General features: G+C 38.0%; 1 protein-coding gene across 2 annotated transcripts in view; it reads left to right on the top strand.

Annotated features, from left to right (window-relative positions):
* Window positions 1-21,685, top strand: part of BMPR1B (bone morphogenetic protein receptor, type IB) — a 58,049-nt gene that overhangs the window by 31,718 nt on the left and 4,646 nt on the right. For both annotated transcript variants that reach the window (XM_008571336.1, XM_008571337.1), the window contains exons 7-10: window positions 4,472-4,664; window positions 5,455-5,752; window positions 16,432-16,607; window positions 20,807-20,937. In XM_008571336.1, coding sequence (XP_008569558.1) covers window positions 4,472-4,664; window positions 5,455-5,752; window positions 16,432-16,607; window positions 20,807-20,937 — 798 coding nt within the window. The remainder of the gene's footprint in view (window positions 1-4,471; window positions 4,665-5,454; window positions 5,753-16,431; window positions 16,608-20,806; window positions 20,938-21,685) is intronic.

Genomic DNA, 21,685 nt, shown 5'->3' with positions numbered 1-21,685 from the left:
TTAATTTTAGATCTTCTCTTTTTTTCATAAAATATTTATTTCTTCCTTCCTCAAAGGAAGGAGTATCATAAGGTTATTGTAAGAATTAAAATAGTGTGTGTTTCTGTTCTGTGTGTGTGTGTGTGTGTCTCCTGACTGTATATATATTAAATATATATTAATATATATATATTAAATGCCTTGTATATTATTTAACACATACACAGTATGTATTCAATAAATACTAACATGTTATTATTGTTATTGTTCTTTATACCCTATTTATCTGACCTTGAGAAGGAGCAGAAAAGAAGTAAATTCTCTAACTAAATATGAAGACTCAAGTGAGAAACCTTTTGTGAAAAATCTTTCCCATATGTATATAACTCACCCTTATGAAGCAGCGTATTTTAAGCCATATATTTGTGTGTAGAGAGGTGTGTATGTGTGTGTGTGTTGCTAATTCAGGGACATAGGAGTACAGAGCATTATTTACAACTACATGTTTTCTTTTTAAAAAATTTATTATTATTTTTACATTCTAAGATGTTGTGGAGCAGTTGGGGGTAGGGGCAGAAGGGAAAGGGGAGGAGGATAGGATGAGGGGCATGGTTGAGGCCCGTGGCACCACCATTCCAGCAGGGGATCCCAGGGCACTTCCAGATGCAACTTGGTGGTCATTGCTGGGCTGGATGTGTATGACAGTGGGGGCATGGCTGAAGCCCTCATCCTCCCACCACCCTGGCTTGGGAGCCTGGGGTGCTTCCAGCAGTGGCCTGGTGGTTGTCACTGGGCTGGATGTGACATGGCTGAGGGCCTTGGCCCTCCCTCCACCCTGGCTTAGGAGCTTGGGGGGCTTTTGGTCCTTCTAGGTTTTATAGGTGTTCTTTGATGGTGCTAGGCCTTTACTGGTTAATGTCAGAGGTTTGTCTTTGATCTGTGGGTGTTTTGTGTTTTCTTTCAGTTCTGTGTTGTATTATTAGCTGCCGCCACCACTTAAACTCTGTACTGGAACTAATTTGTTGTCCTTTGGTTACTTCTAAAATCGGGGAACTTCCTGTGGGGACCAGCCCTTGAGCCCTGTGGTTGAGCTAAATTGCTGCTTTGCTACTGATTCTCTGTGGAAGGCTTTTTGTGCAGCTCAAGTTTTAATGGTTGACCTTGTAAGCACTTCTGGGTCTTGTGAGGTCCTGTACACCTGGGTTGTGTGGAAACTCTGGTCTGGGCCTGAGTCTTTTCATCAAACTGCATCCCCTGCTGTTCCGTATTCCTGACCAGTCTTCACTGAATGGTCCTGCGCTGATTGCTGGGGCAGATCAGCTGTCCATGCTGTGCCCCAATGTTCCGGCAGTGGGCCTGTCTCCCCCACCCCCCCCACTCCAAACACTTCCCATGGGGTGGGCCATGCGCCGGTTCCTTGCAATGACTCACCAGCCTCTGAGTGGCTTCTTTTTTCAGTTGTCTGTGGCCCCTTGCTCCTATATGGGTCCACAGGAATCCTGTTAGTGGGCTTGCTGGCCTGGGGGCCACCAAGGCCCTCTTCTCCCCTGCAGACTCCAAACAACTGCATAAGAATGGCACAGCTGTGGCTTTTGCCATCTTTTGCTCCGTTTGCTCACCAAGGCCAGCCTTGAAGTGGCCGGGGCTTGAAACGATTGGAGCAGTCCTTCTTTTCTCTCATCGTGGCTTCTTCTGCCTTCATGAATTCCGTAGTTCTCTCCTCCTCTTCCCCCGAGCTGTAGTGGCCCCAGCTTGGCAGTTGTTTAATAGTTGTAAATTGGTTGATTGTGGGTGAGGGTGACACTGGGTACCGTCTATACCACCACTTTGATCGGAAGTCCAACTACATGTTTTCTAGTGTCTGATTATTTGTACATGGATGTAAACATTAGAGTCTATTGGATATATATAATCACTAGATAAGATGCCAGTCCTGAAATGGTGATAACTCCCTATAAATCCTTATACATTCAGTTGTATCCAGTGCACATGAAATAATTTTTCTCTTTTTTGAATTACAGTTACAGTGCCTAAATCTTACAGGCATTTTTCAAAAATTGATACCTAAGAATATAATATAGAATGAAAGTTAGGTACAAAAAGACCAGAAACATTTGGTAAGTCAAATACAAACTCAGATAGATCAGTTTTTAAAATTTTCAAGTCCTTAGATATTATAATAAATCTCAAAATACAAGTGTATTTTTAATTTCTGAATATAATTTAGTAACACTTTTTATCTTTGCGATAAGTTGTTCCTATTCTACCAAGCATTGCCAATTCTGTCAGTACTTTCATTAAATTTTAAGAAGATATATTATCATTAGAAAAGAAGCAGATGCAAAACTGTATATGTTAGGAAATGTTCCATTGTTACCTGAGCAATGCTTTGTACCATCTATACATCATATATAATATTTGTTTAATACATGTGGGACACTTCCTCTCAAGTGAGTAATTTACTCGTATTTTTGGCTCCCAGCTGCTTCGTGCTCTTGATTCTTCTGCTGCTCTTTATATATACGTGCTTGCTTATTTTCATTAGCCTACATGGCTTCGTGGCATATAATCTATTATCTTATTTTTTTAATACTTCTTTTAGGAAAAAAAAAAGTGTTTTTCCAAAAATATTTCAATCTGATATTAGTTCCATTAATGGTTCTGTCAATGAATAGCATTACCTCCTATGTGGATAAAATTATCCATCATGAAAAAACCGATCCTAGTTGGTAGACATCTGTGGCAGGCAGAATAATGCCCCCACCCCCAAATGTCCATGTTCAAATCCTTAGAGTCTGTTATGTTACATGGCAAGGGGGAATTAAAGTTGCTTATCATCTGACTGTGAGATGAGAAGATTATTCTGGATTATCTGGTTTTGCCCATTGTAATTGCATCATCCTTAAAAGTGCAAAAACAGAAAGAAAAACATTTGTTTTTATATGATATAAGGCTTATCTCTACAAAGAATACATTCTCATTTTCTGATCAGATCTTACAAGCCTTCCATGCTAGTTCTTTATGTATATCTTCTAAATTACATAAATTGTCACAGAGGCTTAGCCCTTTTATTCATGGAACTATCCATAGCAGAGTTCTTAAAATATCTTATTGTTTAAGTGCAGATAGGATGAAGATCAAGTCTAAGGAGACATTTAACCTCAGTGCTACTTAACTCTCATATTTTATTTCTCCTTGTCTCCACTCTACTGTTCATAATTCTTCAGAGCAATCTTATAGTTTGTTAAATAACTTTCTCCCTGGCTTGTTAACTTTCTCTCATTAACTTTTCTCTCTTATCTGCTTTTTGCCTATCTATTTTGCATTTTTGATTGTGACAATTAGCTGTTCCACTTCAAAAGTATAATTTTCAATGATCAATTCCTGCTTGCTTATTTTTCGTTTCATTTTCTATTTCTTTAATATCTCATGTAGAGTTTCTTGTCATTCTATTTCTGAATATTTCTGCTGTGTAATCTGAAAAGATTAAATCTATTTGGGTTGCTTCTGTTGACTCATTTATAGTGGCTGTTTTCTTTTGTTTTAAGGAGTTTATTCTGTAGGATCTTCTCTCACTTTCTCCCTCCCTTCTTTCCCTTTATTTTCTTTGTTCCCTTCCTCCCCCTACCCCCATCCCTTGGAGATTTCCTTTATTTCCTTGCGAGCCCAACAATGTATTACAGTTTATTTCTTATATTTTACCCATAATCAAGTTGTATGCTGGCAAGTTTCTTCAAAGTACTATTATCCTATCATAATTGTGGAATGAAAAGCATTCTGCAAATGATTTCCTCAAAAGAGCATCTGTATTTGTTTTTTGCTGGGAGCCATTGCATGCTACCAACCTAGGGCAAATTTTAGTACCATTTGTTGGTTCCGTCTTAATGGGAAACCCGAGGTTCAATCTTCCAGTTTTAAAGGGGTCAAAGTTTAGACTCTGGATCCAGGTACTGGTATTATTCTTTGCCCAGATAGCAACCTGGCTTTTGAAAATACTTAATGCGCATTGTTCCCTGCTCTGGTCCCAACTCCCTCCCACCCTCCCTGCTTGGAGATTTCCTTTCTTTCCTTGTGTGCCCAACAATGTGTTACAATTTTGTTTTGTTATATTTTATCCATGATTAGGTGTATGGTGGCAAGAATCCCTTCAGAGTATGTAGTATCCCATTGTAGTGGTGAAAGTGCAAGTGTTCTATTCTGCCAATTACTGTGAATCCTTTTGGATTTTTTTGCTATGAAAATGGTGATACAGACAATAAAGTATTTAGTAATTCAGAAGCAATATTTTGAACATTCAGAATCCATGATCAATCTCAAATATGTATAAAAGAATGCGGCATAAATTAATAAAAAAATAAAGATAACTTGTTTATATACAGAAAAATACTGGTATATTTTACATGCAGTAATTGTTTTTTCTCTGGAGGAGAAAAAGATTAAACAAATCTGTAGGGCTGTGAATACACTAACAGTGTGTTTTGGGATTTAACAGGTCCAAAGGACTATAGCTAAGCAGATTCAGATGGTGAAACAGATTGGAAAAGGTCGCTATGGGGAAGTTTGGATGGGAAAGTGGCGTGGCGAAAAGGTAGCTGTGAAAGTGTTCTTCACCACAGAGGAAGCCAGCTGGTTCAGAGAGACAGAAATATATCAGACAGTGTTGATGAGGCATGAAAACATTTTGGGTGAGTAAAAAGTCTGTATAGCTATGTTCAGGGTTTCTTACTTTTCCTCTGTCTTTCTCTTAACATCTGTATATTAACTTATCTGTCTAGACCCATTATGAAATATGTAGAAATTTTCTTCTTGGCATGGCCCCAAGAATGTCATAAACTTCTAATGGGAGACCTCACAGGAGGAATGGCTAAGGCACTCCTGTGAATGAATGGTGGGCTGAAAATGGAATACTCTCAAATTTTTTTTCCCCAGAAACAGGAAATGCAAATGTAATGCCAGAATTTCTTAGGGGTTCTTAGAGATTTGAAGGAGCATATTTTTGTTTAAATGTTGTGAAAAGTTATAGGAATTTATCTGGGGGGGTTTATTTATATCAAGAGTTTATATTGAGAATTGGCTTACTTTTTATTGTCAACTTAGAAAAGATCTGTCTGGATCATTCAAGTAGAAGGAGAGTATGCTAATCAGTATCATGTATCCTTAACTCAAGACCCTGTTTTGCAAACAGTGTCTTATGTGTAACTATAATACCATAAAGTAATTTAAATATCAACTACTGATCAGAAAGGGATCATATTTTCAGATACAAACTCTTAATCTTTCTCTACCCACTACAGTTTTGATTGCCTCTGATTGGTATTGGTAATTCAGTACCATCATAGGCATAATCAGAAAATTGAATGAAATGCTCAACAAAATATGTCTTTGATAAAGAATGATATTTGAGAATATGCATTATTCTTGATGCTATTCAGAAAAAACTTACCTCCAAACCTTTTTTGTCTTTTTTCCTTTTAGGGTTCATTGCTGCAGATATCAAAGGAACAGGGTCCTGGACCCAGTTGTACCTAATCACAGACTATCATGAAAATGGTTCCCTTTATGACTATCTGAAGTCCACCACTCTAGACACTAAATCGATGCTGAGGTTGGCCTACTCTTCTGTCAGTGGCTTATGTCACTTACACACAGAAATCTTTAGTACTCAAGGCAAACCAGCAATTGCCCATCGAGATCTGAAAAGTAAGAACATCCTGGTGAAGAAAAATGGAACTTGCTGTATAGCTGACCTGGGCCTGGCTGTTAAATTTATTAGGTTAGTATCAAAGTGAGCAAATACATTTTTTTATGATTCTTTTCTATCACATTTTACAGATTACACATTTTGTAGTTCACTGCTTTTAGGATATTTAATAGATGAGGGATCTCATTAATTTGGCTTTTCTTTGGAGGTAAAAACAAACAAACAAACAAAAAACACCAAACATTTTATTTGCAACGCAGCATTGTTTCTGTGCTCATCAATGACCTGGCTTAGAGACTGTTCACATTTGCAGCTGTTATGAAGCTAGATAGAAGAAAAGGTAGCTAATGCCTGGGCATATGTGGTCAGGATTCTGCATAAAATTTGCAAGTGGGAAAAAGTTTCAGGAAATATCTACAGATTATGTAGTGTTAAAGGCAATGTTTTTTTTAAAATATAGAATAGGAAAGATAACTTGCATAGGTGTTTTATGAGAATATGTTATAAACTAATAAACAAAACATAGCCGATATCCAGCACTGTTATACTGTAGCTTAGACAGTAAGTATAACCCCTGGACACATAGACCATAGTATGAAACAGATGCTTTCAGACCCCTGGGGCTTTCTGGGGTTACATCAGCAGCTTCTCTGCACAGTGGGGAGGAGACGTGCCCAGTATTTGGGACTCTACCTTGCTCACCCTCTCTTTAATCAGAGCAGAAGCTTTTATCTGGAAGATGACTTAATTAGAAGAAATCGTTTATCTGTTTTAAAAACAAAACAAAACGAACTTGCAAATCATTGGTGTAATCATCATATAACTGCCTTTTTAAAAACTCAATTTAGGCCTATTAAATTGTTGGGCCCTATTGGGGATTTTTTTTCCTAAGAAGACGCTGTAGAATGTGGAGACGGGCACAAAGGAAAAGCCACGGAGATGATTAAAAGGTTGTAAAATAAAACTCACAGAGAAGGACTAATGGATTGGTATTTTCACCTGGTAGTAGGCGGAGGTTGCTTTAATAATGGACCCCAAATATATGAAGGTCTTTACCGTTTAGAGAGTGGCAAACTGAAGTTCTTGATCTTTAAAAACAAAACAAGAGGAAAGGAAATGATTTGGGCTATAGATTTAAGTTAAAAGTATGAACCTCTAGCCAATAAAGATTATTAAATCCTCTCTCTTCTGAATTCTTTTTTCTGACCTACCTACAACCCTTTTCAAGTCTCCTCTACCAAAAAAAAAAAAAAAAAAAAAATCCCAGGATGCTTCTCAAGTTACCAGCCTCTCTCTCCTTCCTTCCCCTGTTAAATTTTCTCTAAAGAGTTCTAAAACTTAGTCTGATTTCACAACCCAGTCAATCGTAACATTCTGGTAATTTGGCTTCTGCTCCAATCTCTCCTGACACTGCTTTATTGAGGGACACCATTGACCCTTTGTCACCAGAGACCATATCCTATTGCCATCCTGCTATCCACAGTGCCCAAACTTTCTACCTGCCGTTTTCGTGATGTGCCTCCTTTCTATTCCTGGTTATCCCATCTCTCTCGCCGCTGGTTCTGCTCTCTTTACCTCTTAAATATTTTCCCACTGCTAGGTTTCCTATGATATCCACTTATTCTTTCTAGTTGCTAGTTTTGTTTTCTCCATTATAAAACATAAGGCACTCAACATCTTCCCTTGTTCTCTAATTTTTGGTTTGCTCAATTGAATGAGTTCTGTCTCTGTGACATTCTCACTGTCCTGGGCCAGTTTGGACCCTCTATACCATTTTTCTAGCATTTTGCAGTTACTTCCTCTTTCTTTCCTCTTTACAGTCTTTTCTACATGCTGCTGCCAGATTTATTTTCTTGAAGCATAATTTTGGACATCATAATAATTTCATAGTTTTCTGTGGCTTTGGGATAAAATGTAGTTAGAGTTCCTTGGTGCAGTGGACCCTTTATTTTCTGACCCCAGGCTATTCTTTAGCCCAATTTCCCCTACACTCTTTACCTTTTGCCACATTTATTCTGAACACTTTATACTCTTCACACCTTTACATGTTTTGATCATTCTTTTATCATTACCTGAATATCCGTATCCCCTTCTCTGTCTAGAATACTGCTACTGATCTTCACATTTTCTTCCTTTGAAACACTATTATTATGCCCTTACAAGTCTGATTTTCTGTTAGTCTTCTTATACCCTCCAGTGTGACTCTGTACATATTATTATGACATTTCTCACACTGTTGTACAGTGATCGTTGGCTACTTATCTGTTACTCCCAGTGTAGGATAAGTCCCTTGAAGGTAGATAACATGTATTTTTCAAATTTGCATTCTTAGTGCGTTTGCCTGGTGCCCATTACTTAGGTGCTGCTTAAAAATTTTGTGTAATGGGCCGGCCTGGTGGCGCACTGGAGAGTGTGCCTCTTGGGAGCGTGGCGGCGCTCTCGCTGAGGGTTCGGATCCCATGTGGAGATCGGTTCCCGCTCACTGGCTGAGTGTGGTGCGGGCGCAACACCAAGGGTTGCGATCCCGTTGCCGGTCCCCGGTAGGGGCGTGACACTGAGGGTTGCGATCCCGTTACCTGTCAGTAAAAAAGACAAAAAGGAAAAAAAATATTTTGTGTAATGGATAAATGAATAATTCCATATGGAGTACAGGATGAAGAAAAAAAGCATATTTTTATATATCCAGAGATCCTACACATTCTGGACTAAGTCTACATTTCCAGTTTTGTATTCCACAAACTCTCCAATTTTTATGCTTTCTTTTGCAAAGCTGAATTACTTGCATGTTCTCTTTATATACCCCATACCGCCTTGCTTTTGATTGCACAGTCCCTAGCTTGGAATATCCCCATTTCTCCAATCTCAGAGTTGCCTCTAAGTCACTTTATTCATGCCCCAGCTGGGAATAATGACACCATCTTCTTTACTCCTGTAGTAATTTCCTGGCCCTTATCTGCTTGATATTATAATTATTTTGGTACATCCTTCACCTTTCCTGCTAGTCTTTGGGCATCTTGAGAGCTGGATCTATGCCAAATTAATTAATGCATTTCCCGTTTCACATTACATAGTGAGTTACCCATTATAGGTATTCTAACATTGTTTTGAATCAATAAATGTAGGCAATAGCAAAGTAATTGAGAACTCATCTTCTTTATAGACTTTAAAACAAACAAGGAAAGTGAGTATCTATTATATTTCTGAAATTTAATTCTCTTTAACGTAAGGGGAGTGAACTGAATGATCTCTCAAATTTCATGCAAACTCTAATTCTAGGAAGTGGAAAGGATTATTTCAAGGGAAAATTCAGAATTTTATTTGGCATATATTGACTAGTTCATCAGGAGAGGTAAGAAAAGAGGAGGCTGGCTCAGATGTTGGCCACAGAGACTCATATGGCTAAAGACTAGCTGTGGAGCCATTTACCTTTCTGGGCCTCAGTTTCCTCTTCCATTAAATGGAGGTTGCATTTGATAATTTCAGAGGTCCTTTCTGTATTTTTATTTTGTATGTTTCAAAGTTTGCTCTTCTTGGTTTTTGAGCCTAACTTTTAAACCTTGCTTTATATATTTCTTTGGTTTCCACTCTTTTCCTGACTGTTTCATATTCAGTGAGGAGAGAGGGGCATGTTTGTGCACATGCATGCACACATGGATATTTAGAGTGTTTTATTACAAGTGGAGTCATAGCTAACCCAGTACTGAATTCTCAGACTTCTTATATGAACTTCCTGTGAGAACTTAATCTTTACCCTGGTGTCCACGTGGTGGTAAGTGTTCTCTTAGGCTTTTAAGTTATTTCTGGGAGGTTCCCAGGGAAGTAGAGAGCCACAGAGAGAGCAGAGAGTGCCTTAGAGATTTCCTGCTCACATAATTATTTTTTATCCTGGATTGATTTCTTCGTGCACTCTCTTGAAAATGATGTAAGTGCTGATGCATTTCCTGCTCAGCAGAGACTTAAACCAGGTGATGTGGCGGCTGGCAGATAGCATTACCGGGACTCTCTTGGGAGGAGAAAACAATGACACGTGAAATGCCTTGAAGGAACTTACAAAGCTTTTCACTTTTCACTCTGGAGGATCAAGCAACCCCTCTGGTACTTCAGTGTCAGTATAAAATATTTTCTTAGGGGGAATATAAATCCTGGCTTAGAGCTGTAGAAAGTCTACAATAAGGACTAGGCTGTTACACTGATCTCCCAGTTGATGATTGTCAGATTGTCCAAGTGCAAAAGAGGTGGGGTGGCCTAGCCCAGATGTTACTGAATTTTCTGAGTCTTTCTGATGTCATTTTTAACATGGATTTTGGTTTGTATACTTGTTTGTTTTTTAAAAATGACATGGCTAAATGACTCACCGAAGTCACAGCATTAAGCTCATTAGTGGCAGAGTCAACACTTCCAGTCAAAGTTTCTATAGCAATATCCACCTTCCATGGAAGTTTTTAGTCTTAAAGTTCTGTTTCTAAGATTTCTCAGGATTTAATCATAGCAGCAGCATAGAGTCCTAAAGAAAGGCCCAAAACCTCTCCTCAAGGGTGAGCGTCTGACTGGCACCTCAGTTGCACAGCTGTCTGCAGGTGCTGCAGGAGACACGGAGGGACGGCACAGGCCCTTCTGGAGGCTCGTCAGACTCTCATGCTTTCGGGGGGTATTGTTAGTCTTTCTAAGCAGTGATTTAATATTCTCCAGTATATAGCATGTACTTGATTTCAAATATCTGTTATAAGCCACAAGCAAACCAGTGGCCTCTGTTCTATGTCTTCTCTCCCCTCCCTTCTTTCACATGTTCTGTAAAGTACAGTTCTTATTTTTAAAAAACAGCTTTTAGATTAGTAAGGGAGTACAGTATGCTTCTCCTGTCTTTCTCTGTTACCTTTCCTCCCCCCTTTCCTCTCCCTGTTTTAGGCATCAACAGTATTCAGCAGGAGGACCACTGGCATGTGCCCAAAGGCTCAGTGAGGTAACGCCACCTGGGTGGTGCTCACAGCTCTGTCCCCAGGCTCACCTCTTACTGCCGCAGTGGCTCTTCTTACTACTTGCAGGACACTCTTGCTTCAGTTTATGGTACAGTGGGGACTGTGTACTGTGCTCAATCAAGCAGTGGCATTTTCCTTTACATAAAGTTCTTGCCAGAACTCCTGGTATGGATTTATATAGGGAGACTAGTTAACATAAAAAAACATTTAATATAAAATAAGGCGAATAGAGACACTATATATTTTTAAAAACCCTCTTTATTCCCTGCCACCAAAATAAAAATCTTTGTTCCTTGCCACCAAAATAAAAATCTTTGCCCTTCATCCGATGTGTGATGGCCTAGAATATAAGACACGTACTGTTTGCTGAGTCCATGGGGTGCTTGTGTTTCACTCTCCAACCCGCTCCAAGTAGGATCCACTTTCAGCCTCTCTGCACCCACAAGCGGCTCTCTGATTTCCCTGCCACAGTTGCATGACCACCTGCAGTGCACACACGCCACACCAGGCACCAGCATGGTGCTGGGAGCATGCTGGGGGCAGTCCACCGGGTACAGGCAATAAAGAAGTGCATCGTCTGTACGTAATAAAATGACCAAAATTCTGCTGTTGTTTATTGCCATGTGCTGAAGCTCTAGATGATGTCAGTAGTAAAATATGTCTCCCAGCAGGGTGCATCGCTCCCATCCTCCCCTCCGTGGGATGTCCTTCCCTGGCATCTTCTGAGGAGAGGAGGGAAATCTTAGTTTTGTATCTTGTCCTTTTCTTCTCTCTCTGTCTCACACACAGGATCAGTCTTCTCTTTTGCTTGCATTCGAAGCAGTAGCCCTGAGAACTATCACTTGCTCGTGTCCTCTCTGGGTTAGGAGAGCCACTTGGAGTGTCCGTCCACTCATGAAGCCCTTTGATCATCAGTGCAGACCTCTTACTCCATCACACTGACAGTTTCTGTATCATATCAGTGTCATCCAAGTGACGGTTAAAAATATGAACTTGGTACACATGCCTCTTTATGCAATTCTAGCCTAGGGCAGCCCTGCGTTATGAGATTCAGATAAAATTAGACTTTAACATCCCCATTCCTAGCTAGTACGGTAGGGAACTTGGCAGCATTGGCAGCACATCCGGGAATTCTAAGCAGCTTGTTTCCCTCTTTGGCTTGTCAGCCTTATACCTCCCATTTATGTCGTGCCTTTTCCATGTGACGTAGCTGCTGGTTCTTCTGTTCCCAAAACTCCACCAGTTCAAGATTGAACATGTCTTTACTAGGGATTGTGTTGGAAGGTGTTGCATTAAATTTAGTTCTAAAATTCATGCCACCAGGACATTTTTCCTGATTTTCTCCTCCTACAACTTATGACCCTAGGCCGGACTCCTCCTTATCCGCAACCTCTCAAGTTACTGTTCATTTCTTATTCAGAAAATTGGAGATACAGTATTTTTATGCTATTCTGTTGCAGCCCCACTGTCCCTAATGTTTATAAAGAAAAATAGCTATTAAAGTGTGATTCTAAAACAAAGAAAGCTTTTCCCTGGAGAGGAATTTACCTGACATCTCTTAATTTACTTTATTTTCTTTAAATTATATTTTTATTTTCTTGCAATTCTACTTAAGTCTGCATCTCATTAGTACTGACATTAAGAGGGAGAAAAGCCATGCTGGATCTAGTGGGAATATTAATTGTAAAAGTATAAATGGGTAATATTATCTACTGTAATTCCCAAAACCCTATTCAGTCATGACCGCTTTGTGTAATTATTTCCATCTCTTCTCCATGGAAAGGGGAGAGATCATGTTTCCTCTGCAGTGAATGCAGCACCAATGTTTTTGATGGAATATTTTCAGTTCTTCTTGGTAGAAACTCATCTTCTCTGTAATTTTGTTCAGTTTATTTAGATCACTTTTGATCTCCAGGGTCTTACGCCTATAATCTATCCCTTAATCTTTGAAATGTGCATTTTTCTAGTTCCTGATCCTGCTGGGTTCTTTTTAGTTATTTTATATGTATATAAATAATGTTTTTATATTATAAACATATAAAAAGTATAAAAATGAGATGCTTATGTAATAATTTAATATTAACAAGTGATAACAATTTGCCTTATTTTTCTCTGGTCTGTCATTTTAAAAGAAATAAAATGAAGACAGCTTTGTTGCTTCCCCTCCCTATTTTCCTTCCTTTTATCCCTCCCAGAAATAACCAAGATCCTTTTTGTATTTTCTATATATGATTTTATAATTTGGCTACATATGTGTGTAGCTACTAAAGTACACAGGATTATTTTGCGGGTTTGGAGTTACTTTCTCTGACTCTATACGCCATGCCCAAGCCAATATCCATCTTTCCTTGCCAACCTCGTTTCTCACCCTTCCCTACTCCTCTATAGAAAAAGAAGATAGAGCAAGCTGAAGGCACCTGACCTTTTCTGCTTTCTCTTTTCCCCTTGACCCTTTCTTTCTGTGACACTGTACCCAATTTTGACAAGCACTATACCCTCTGACTCTATTTCCTCTCTCTTTTTCTTCCTATATTCTTAGTACAACAGTGTTAATGATATTACTTTCTATTTTTTGCCTTGAAGATTAATACAGAATCAACTTTTCTGTCATTTATTTGGGAACAGATAAAATTGTTACTGAAAACCTATGAATGATATGTAGTTTAATTACTTTCAAACATAGAAATGTGCCTGTGGGAAGAAGGGGCATAGCTATGTCTTGGAGGACCTGATATTTATAGTGTCAGATATTTATAATTATGTTTATTGTTTAAGTATAGTGCTAAGGGTATTTACCATTAGGTTAATAGTAATCTTTTACAAAGTTAATTTGCCCCCCAAAATTCTGTTTATCCTCCTAGATATTGGTAATCTCTCGTTTTATGGCATATGTATAACATTGATTTTTATATTTCTCTTTAAATAATCCATAGCAAAGTTCATCATAAACATACCTTTTCCTTCTCTCATTTAAAGCGTAATTACTTGCCTGCCATGTGCAATGCACATTGTGAGTGGACATGGATTGGAGCTGTAAGACATACCAAATGGTTATGACAGATATGCAGGGCTCAAAAGAGTTTACAATCTCATGTTGGAAGACAGACATTTATTCAGATGTTTAATTACTAGGGAAAACACCTAGGGTGGGAGACGAAGGGTATGAGGGATGGAAGTTACTGAGCGTGTGTGGCCTGTGTAAGGAGCTGTTTTTTTGACATTTGATGGACATTCAAAATCCTTGATAGTATGTTTTTGCAGCATTTGAAGGAAAGAGAATTTAGAGGTAAACTGTATATAGTCCAGCCACTACAATTGTTAGTTCTACTATTAGGTAACAGTTCCATTTCAGACCTCCAGCAGGTGTCCCCATATCACGTCTCGCATTATCCCTCCCTGACCTCCCAAATTCAAATAAACATGAAGGAGCTAAGAGTCAGAATGAAAAGGAATGGCCTAAAATCTGTCAGCTGTGGTCAGAGTGTGTCTCTGGCCTTTAAGTGTACTCCTGTGGGGCCTTTCTTACGACTGCTCTTGGTTTCCTTCTCCAGTACGTGTTCTGGAATATAATTTAGGCCTTCGTCCATCTTCTTTCCAACTTTAAACCCACGTTTGTTTTCTCTGAACAGAACCAAGGAATCCCTACCTGGGGCCACTTCTCTCTTCCTCCACTGATTACTTTAATTATAACTTATAATTAATAAAATAATGATAAATTTTATTAACGAAACACCTACTGTATGCTCATGTGAGAGGAGTCAGCAGGTAGAGTACGAGGAGAGAAATTATGACTGGAGGTGGAGCTTTTGTGGCTTTTTAAATTTTTATGTTATTTTTAATTGTGCATACTTATGGGGTGTAACAAGATATTTAGATACATGGTATACAATGTGTAATGATCAAGGCAGGGTAATTAGCACACCTCAAATCTCAAACATTTGTCATTTCCTGTGGCATCTTTGAAATCTGATATTCTTCCAGTTTACCATTAAACCTCTTCTCGGCACACTCTCCTCCCTTATTGTTTGCTATTTTAGATACACAAACAAATGACCTTTTTCTATTATATCATATTGGTAGATACTAAGAATTAATGTTTTAACCTCTTTTCCTAGTCTTAGAAAAGAGCTCAGAACACTGGGACTTATGTTGGCAGATGGTTAAGGAATACCAGCTGTTTAGTTTTTAAAAATTTTACACTTTAACTTTTATTTTAGGAAAACAGGCTAGTTGTTGCTCCTAGAAAGCCACCAGGAGCTTAATGAGTATACTGATGACACATCTGCTGAAATAGTTTTAGATTAAGGATTCTACTGGAAGTGAATTTAAAAAGGTTCTAAGAATAAAGCTTTGTATTTATGTTTTAGTAAATGTAAAACCATTTTGAGATAGACAGAGGGACATCTACTACACTTTAAATTTTCCCAAATGACACTACATGTTTTATGTTTTAGAAGAGATTGAGGCAGTCACATCAAACACAGATTTTTTCCAAAAGCCAGTAGTGTTTTGGTAACTTTGGTACTGGTTGTCTTTGACACAATATGATAGATGTGGTATTTGATATACAGATCTGTTTTCCATGCTGAGGAAAAATAACACGTAAATAGTTGAGAGTCAGTGGAGTGTGATGAGAAGAAAAAACCAAAACACTTTCTTGGGAATCAGGAGACAAGAAGGCTTATTCAAGAGTTTTCACAAACTTCAGTTTAATAATGAGTTTTTGTACCTTTTCTGTTTTGATGAGAAGAAAAAACCAAAACACTTTCTTGGGAATCAGGAGACAAGAAGGCTTATTCAAGATTTTTCACAAACTTCAGTTTAATAATGAGTTTTTGTACCTTTTCTGTTTTATAGTTTCTTCATCTGTCACACCTGGCTTTTGTCACCTTTCTTCTGAGTTTGTTTGCATCCCGATGCAGTGTAGGATTCGTTAAGCATTAATGTGTGCCTAGCACGGTTGGCAGGGATTTGACATGTTTCATCTCATTTAATTGTCAGGCCAGCAGTTCAGCTGCTTCAAAACATGGGCTCGGAACTCTGGCTGCAGCTCACTGCACTGAGGCAGTGGTTCCCGAGTGCTGGTCTGCAGATAACTGTTCCTCCACCAGTGATTTTCTTCCTGTCTGCAGGAAGTAGTAATAAATTGACCATGTTGTGGAATTTTCATAAAGCTGAAGATTTTATATTCCATTATTTCTTTCCTCCTGTTTAAAAAACTAAATGCCATTTGGTTCATGAAATAGTAGTGACAGTAGAAAACTTTTTTTATGACCCCTCCTGTCAAAGTAAAACATTTGCAAGTCTTTGTTAGTCCTCTCCTTCCTCCCCCCCCTCTTTTTTTTTTGTTTGTAGATGGAAAAGCCTCAAAACACCTGGATTAAAAAATAACTGTCTCAAACAAGCCAAATTGGCATGCCAATTTTTTGCATGCATGCCAATTTTAAGAGCAAAGCTATTACAGTATGAAGGGAAAGAATGTAATTTTTAGACATTTAATAGTTGTTGAGAAATTGTTTAGGGTTTAAATTTGATCTGGTGGTAATGCAAAATTATAAGTTGCCACTTCGTTCTGATTCTCATCTTCATTGTGTTTTTACCTGTGAATATTTAATATCACTTTTGCTGAGAAATATTTTTCAAGGAAATGTTTTTATTCCCTGAAAGGTTTTCCTTTCCCACCTTTCACTGCAGCCCTTGTTTAAGAGTCACCTGAATCTGTCATTCACTGGCCCTCTTCAATGCTGATGATGCTTTGCTTTACTTTTTCTTCAGTGATACGAATGAAGTTGACATACCACCCAACACTCGAGTTGGCACCAAACGCTATATGCCTCCGGAAGTGTTGGATGAGAGCTTGAATAGAAATCACTTTCAGTCTTACATCATGGCCGACATATATAGCTTTGGACTCATCCTTTGGGAGGTTGCTAGGAGATGTGTATCAGGAGGTAAGAAACAGCGATATCTTCAAAAGCTTCTATTGGAGCTACTATGAATTCTTTCTTACCAGGAATCAGTTATCATTGTCTGCAAAATCAGGTTTTGTTTTGTTTTCCCCTTTATTTCTGCTGATACAGTCACAATTCTCCAAGGAAATGATATTTGACATGTTAGAATAGTCTTTGACTGCCAACTTTCTCTCCGCCTGCTACCAGTGATTCTCTTCTAGACACTCTATCAAACTTTCCTGACTTTTCAAAGATCGTGCTCTTCTACTCTGTGTATTGTCTTTTTCTGTCTAGCACTCTTCCTCCAGCAGTTGCTCCACCAAATCAAATCCCTTTTCCTAACCCTTGAACTACTTCTTATCTACCTGTTGGGCTCCATCCCCAAATCCAGTGCCCCATTCTCTTGTGACTTCTGCAAAGATGACAGTGAAGATAGAAATGTGGGGTGGGACACCTACTTCTTAACTCTCCTATCTACTTTCTATAAAACTTTCTCATAAAGCAATTTGAAAACATCAATTTTTATGAAAAAGAAATTAAAGCATGAGAATACTGATATTGTTGCTGACAATTTTTTACAAACGTAAAGATTCCCTGGTAAGACCAATTGTAATAAATAAGACATCTGTAAATATTCAGAAGTATTACTGCTTGTACTATTTAGATTACTGCTTTGTAATCTGTCTTCACGTAAATACCAGCACCTTTTGGGTAAGGAGCTGAATCTTAGGTTCTTCTGTATCAAGTACCTTGTATAATCTGCTTGTGGTTGTTCTCATTGAAAAACCTTGATGCTGCTGTTGTTCCTCAGAATGGCCAGTTTAATTAAACTCTTCTCATGAAAACACGAGCTTGCTCCAAATTCCGAAAGTGCAGTGTGCACTTACCTACTACTGGGATTTGTTCTTGTCCCTGCTATTTATTATCTGTGATACCTTGGGCAAGTTACTAAACTTTTGTTTATTTCAGTGTCTTCCTTTTAAGAATGAGGGGAATTATTGTATTTACTTCACACAGTTGTTGTGAGGTTTCAGTGAATGGAGAGAGTATTAAAACTTCCTGGCACTCAATACATGTCAGCTGTTATTGATTTTCATTTTGGTTGGTTGAGCCATAACATATTTAGATTCATATTTAAATGTAAAGAAGAAACAGCTAATCGACAGTCATTCAAATTTTATAGAAAGATCATCATCAGTGATATAATAATACCTTCTAACAACTTTGGGAATTCTGAGCCTCTCATAAGCAATTTGAAATTGAACACATTCCCTATGAAGTGAGAGAACTCTTTTGTCCAAAAGGAAAGTTAATGCAGGAAATTTTCCCTGGTTAGATTTATTGTATAAATCTCCCATCATAAGTATAAAGAAGAAGTAACCAAACTATAAATTAACTAATTGCCTGTGCCCTGATGTCATGCTTTGTAAAGAATAGATGAGCCCATCTAGAATAATATGCTCACACTTACTTAAGACAGGCTTGTAGAAGTTGTAATAGAGTACAAATTACTCATCTAATTATGTTTTTCTGAACATCTGAAATAAGGCTACAAGAAGCCTATATTTGAAAGCCTGTGGCCAGATACCACAAATGATTCTCAGCATAAAATCAAGTAAGATTTATGTAAACAGCAGGGTAATAAATTGCTTTGCTAGAGCTGTCTTTGCATATGGAGATCTGAGAAGTACTAAAATGTTCCTTTATCCCTATATGAGACTGATGTATGTTTCGCAGAGACATTAGTCTCAGCTCTGCCCTGTACCAATTGTATGACAGGGAGCAAGTTACAACTCTTAGAACAAAGTTTCCTCATCTGAATTTTGTGGATAATAATGCTATCTCACAAGTGTGTTTGTGAGAATTTAGTAAGATAAATTATATAGCATACCTCCCTGCATGCCTGGTATATAACAGTCTCTCAACAAATTAGTTTCTTTTCTTTTTCCAGAGAAGCAAAACATGCAGAATTCTATTCTCTAACATTTTCCTTTATGGAGGTATTAGAAGTTTTTTGGGCTTGTTTTTCTAGTCCGGGTACTTTTGGGTGAGAGTGATGCATCCGATGTAGGCCTTTCAAACTTTGGAAGGAAAAGAGAGAAAGTTTTGAGGTTTCAAACACAGAATTAAATGGCAGTTAACTTAGAAAATTTTGATAAATTGATTGCATGTTAAGAAGAAAGGAGTATGGCTTATAGTTCAAAGCCAGAATTTGATTAATTCATAATTTATGTGGTTGACTCTGCCTGTGTCTGTTGTCGTGTAATCACCTACCCTGCCATCTATCCAGCTAATGGTACCAATGTGAGGCACTAAAGAAAATATGGGATGAATTAAATAGATATGGTTCTTGCCTCAAGATGTTTTCAGGGTCTTGAGAATTAGAAAGGGAGGAAGAAGTGAAGTGAAGCCAGCATCTCCTGTGTGTCAGGCCCTCTGCTTTTATTATCTCCTATAGAAAAAAAAAACACAATAGAGGGAAATATTAACATGGGTAATACATATAATTACCCTCTGTGGTCACCGCAGGGGACAGAACAAATGGTGACTTGAAATGGTCTGACAAAACTTTTGAACCTTCCCGTCCTTTATGATTTTGTACGGGTTTGAGTTTACAAAAAAGATCCATAACATAGATCCCAGATTTTGCTGGAGTAAATACCCAGTAAATTTAATGATGTGGTGTACAAGGGTACTTCAGAAAGTTTAAGGAAAAAGAGATTAAATTGATAATATGAATTCTTCTTCGTTTTTTTTTTTTTTTTTTTCCAGACTGGTACTAATGCAATACTGCCTTACAGGCGTATGGGATTTTTATTTAAAATTTGCAACTGATAATTCATCCAATTTGTGTAGCTGGCAAAGCCAAACTATGTTACATACTATACAATACATTGTTATAATTTACAAGTAAAATGTGATTCTCCCACCCCTACCCCATTCCCATTAGCATTTCTCTTGCTCCCTTGTGAACCATTCTGGACTGCTTAGGTACTTGGCATGAAACATTTTGTGTTTACCCAGAAAATGAGAAATCAAAATTTCTCCATGAAAGGCAATCCAGTCATTCTGAAGGATATTTGGCTAACTATAGGTCTGACTAATATTAAATTAGGTGCATTTAAAATATATATATAGTTTCCCTCCACCTCACTCTCAAATCATCCAGAGATTTGCTTCTCAAATGTGATCCTGGACCAGCAACAGCCGCCGCGCTTCCCAAGCGGCGCACTATCCAGTGCGCCACCGGGCCGGCCCCTTCCATGAACTTTCTGAAGTACTCTTGTATAATCTGCCAACTTGATGGTATCATCATTTTTGGGTGAAAAGCAGTAACATTTCTATAAAAGGTGATTTAGGATAGGGAGTAAGGGTGCTCTGAAAAGATTGTTCAGAGCAGCATCCTCTGAGGACAGGGGCTGCTTATGATTATTGTAAGGAGTTAATCAGATGAGGTTAAAAAGAAAACAAAGCCCGTTTTTTTTAAAGAGGAAAAAGGCAGAAATTAGATACTACGAAAGATGAAATGAAATAAAGTTTGGTGTAAGTGCCATTTCCATGAAGATGGCATAGATTTGTATTTCTTAACCCTTTTCCAACATTATATATATATTTTCTGATAGTAATGTATTCATTGTCAAAAATGTAGGTAAATACAGAAAATTTAAAGAAGAAAAAACTTAGACAATCTTTGAACATAAAAAAAAAATCATGGTTAATATTTTTGGGTGTATATTATTTTCCAAATTTTTAATGTGCAAAAACACATGATTAAGCAGAAAAATGTAAATCTGACATTTCGTTCAAGTTAGATACACTTCCAAGTGTATTATGATATTCATAATCCGATACCACAGTAATAATAGAAACAGTCACGTATTATGCAGTACGAGTTCAGGATGTGCCTTCCAAATTTACATTGAGATTTAATGAAGTTTTTTTTAACTTGGTCTTTATAAAATTGGAAGTAAATTTGAGATGCTTGTTTTACTTACCTTTTGGAAATTAGAAAAATGGCTAAAAGACCTACGATAATATTTTTCATTGGGCTTCGTATTCATTTTTCCTAAATTAAGTTAAGCACTATTTGTGTAGATTCTTTTCAAGATTTATTTTGTTTTTCTTTGAGAACAGTTTGAGTGTTAGAGTATTATTTTCACTTCATAGGAAAGAATGATTATAATAAAAACATATTTCAGGTATAGTGGAAGAGTACCAGCTTCCCTATCATGACCTAGTGCCGAGTGACCCCTCTTACGAGGACATGAGAGAGATTGTATGCATCAAGAAGCTGCGTCCCTCATTCCCCAACCGCTGGAGTAGCGATGAGGTAAGTCTTGCGGTAACCATGTGGCTACGACTGACTTCTAACAAGACTTTTCTTCTTTTGCCAAAAGTCCAAATATTCATTACAGGAATTCCTCTCTGTTTTGATGATGATGATAATGGTGCTTCATTGCAATAGTTTATATGGAGCTAAGTGTAGTGTGTTAAATTATGATCCTTTTTTCCAATTTTGTTTTCCAATGTTGCCACTTACAGAATATATTGAGTGGGTCAACATTTAGCCTGCATATAGATAACATTCTTTCATTTATTTATGACATCTTGACATTTGCATAAAGGCTGTTATTTCTCTGTGTATGTTTTTGAACATCATGATTTCACTGCATAACAAACCCACATACGGCATTCTCCTGTTTTGCTGAGAGGAAAAGGTAGGCAGGCATCTGAAAAACTGAGTTTTCTCTTCGCAGAAGTGATACACATTGACCAAGCTGAGATGCCTGACTGTGCTGTGTATCTTTGTTAATAGGTTGATGAGATACAATAGAGCAGATTCACGCTCAGCTTGGCTCTATGAATTTAGTGTTGACGCCTAAATAGGTCTGGAAAGGAGGTGCTAGGAAGCAGGAAATTAGTTGTTGGGCAGGCCTTGCTTTCCTGACTCTGCCGCATCCTGCTCCACATTCCTCTCCTTCCACCCGCTTAGCCTTCAAACTCACCCAAGTCCTGGAGTTCTCGAGCAAGCCAAGACATTCAAGATGAGTTTGAAGCACCTCAGAAAAACAAACAAA

Source organism: Galeopterus variegatus, unplaced genomic scaffold (genome assembly GCF_000696425.1).
Source record: "Galeopterus variegatus unplaced genomic scaffold, G_variegatus-3.0.2 Scaffold682, whole genome shotgun sequence".
Lineage (NCBI taxonomy): Eukaryota > Metazoa > Chordata > Mammalia > Dermoptera > Cynocephalidae > Galeopterus > Galeopterus variegatus.
Note: the sequence above shows the minus strand (reverse complement) of the source record. Positions and strands in the feature narration are given on the sequence as shown.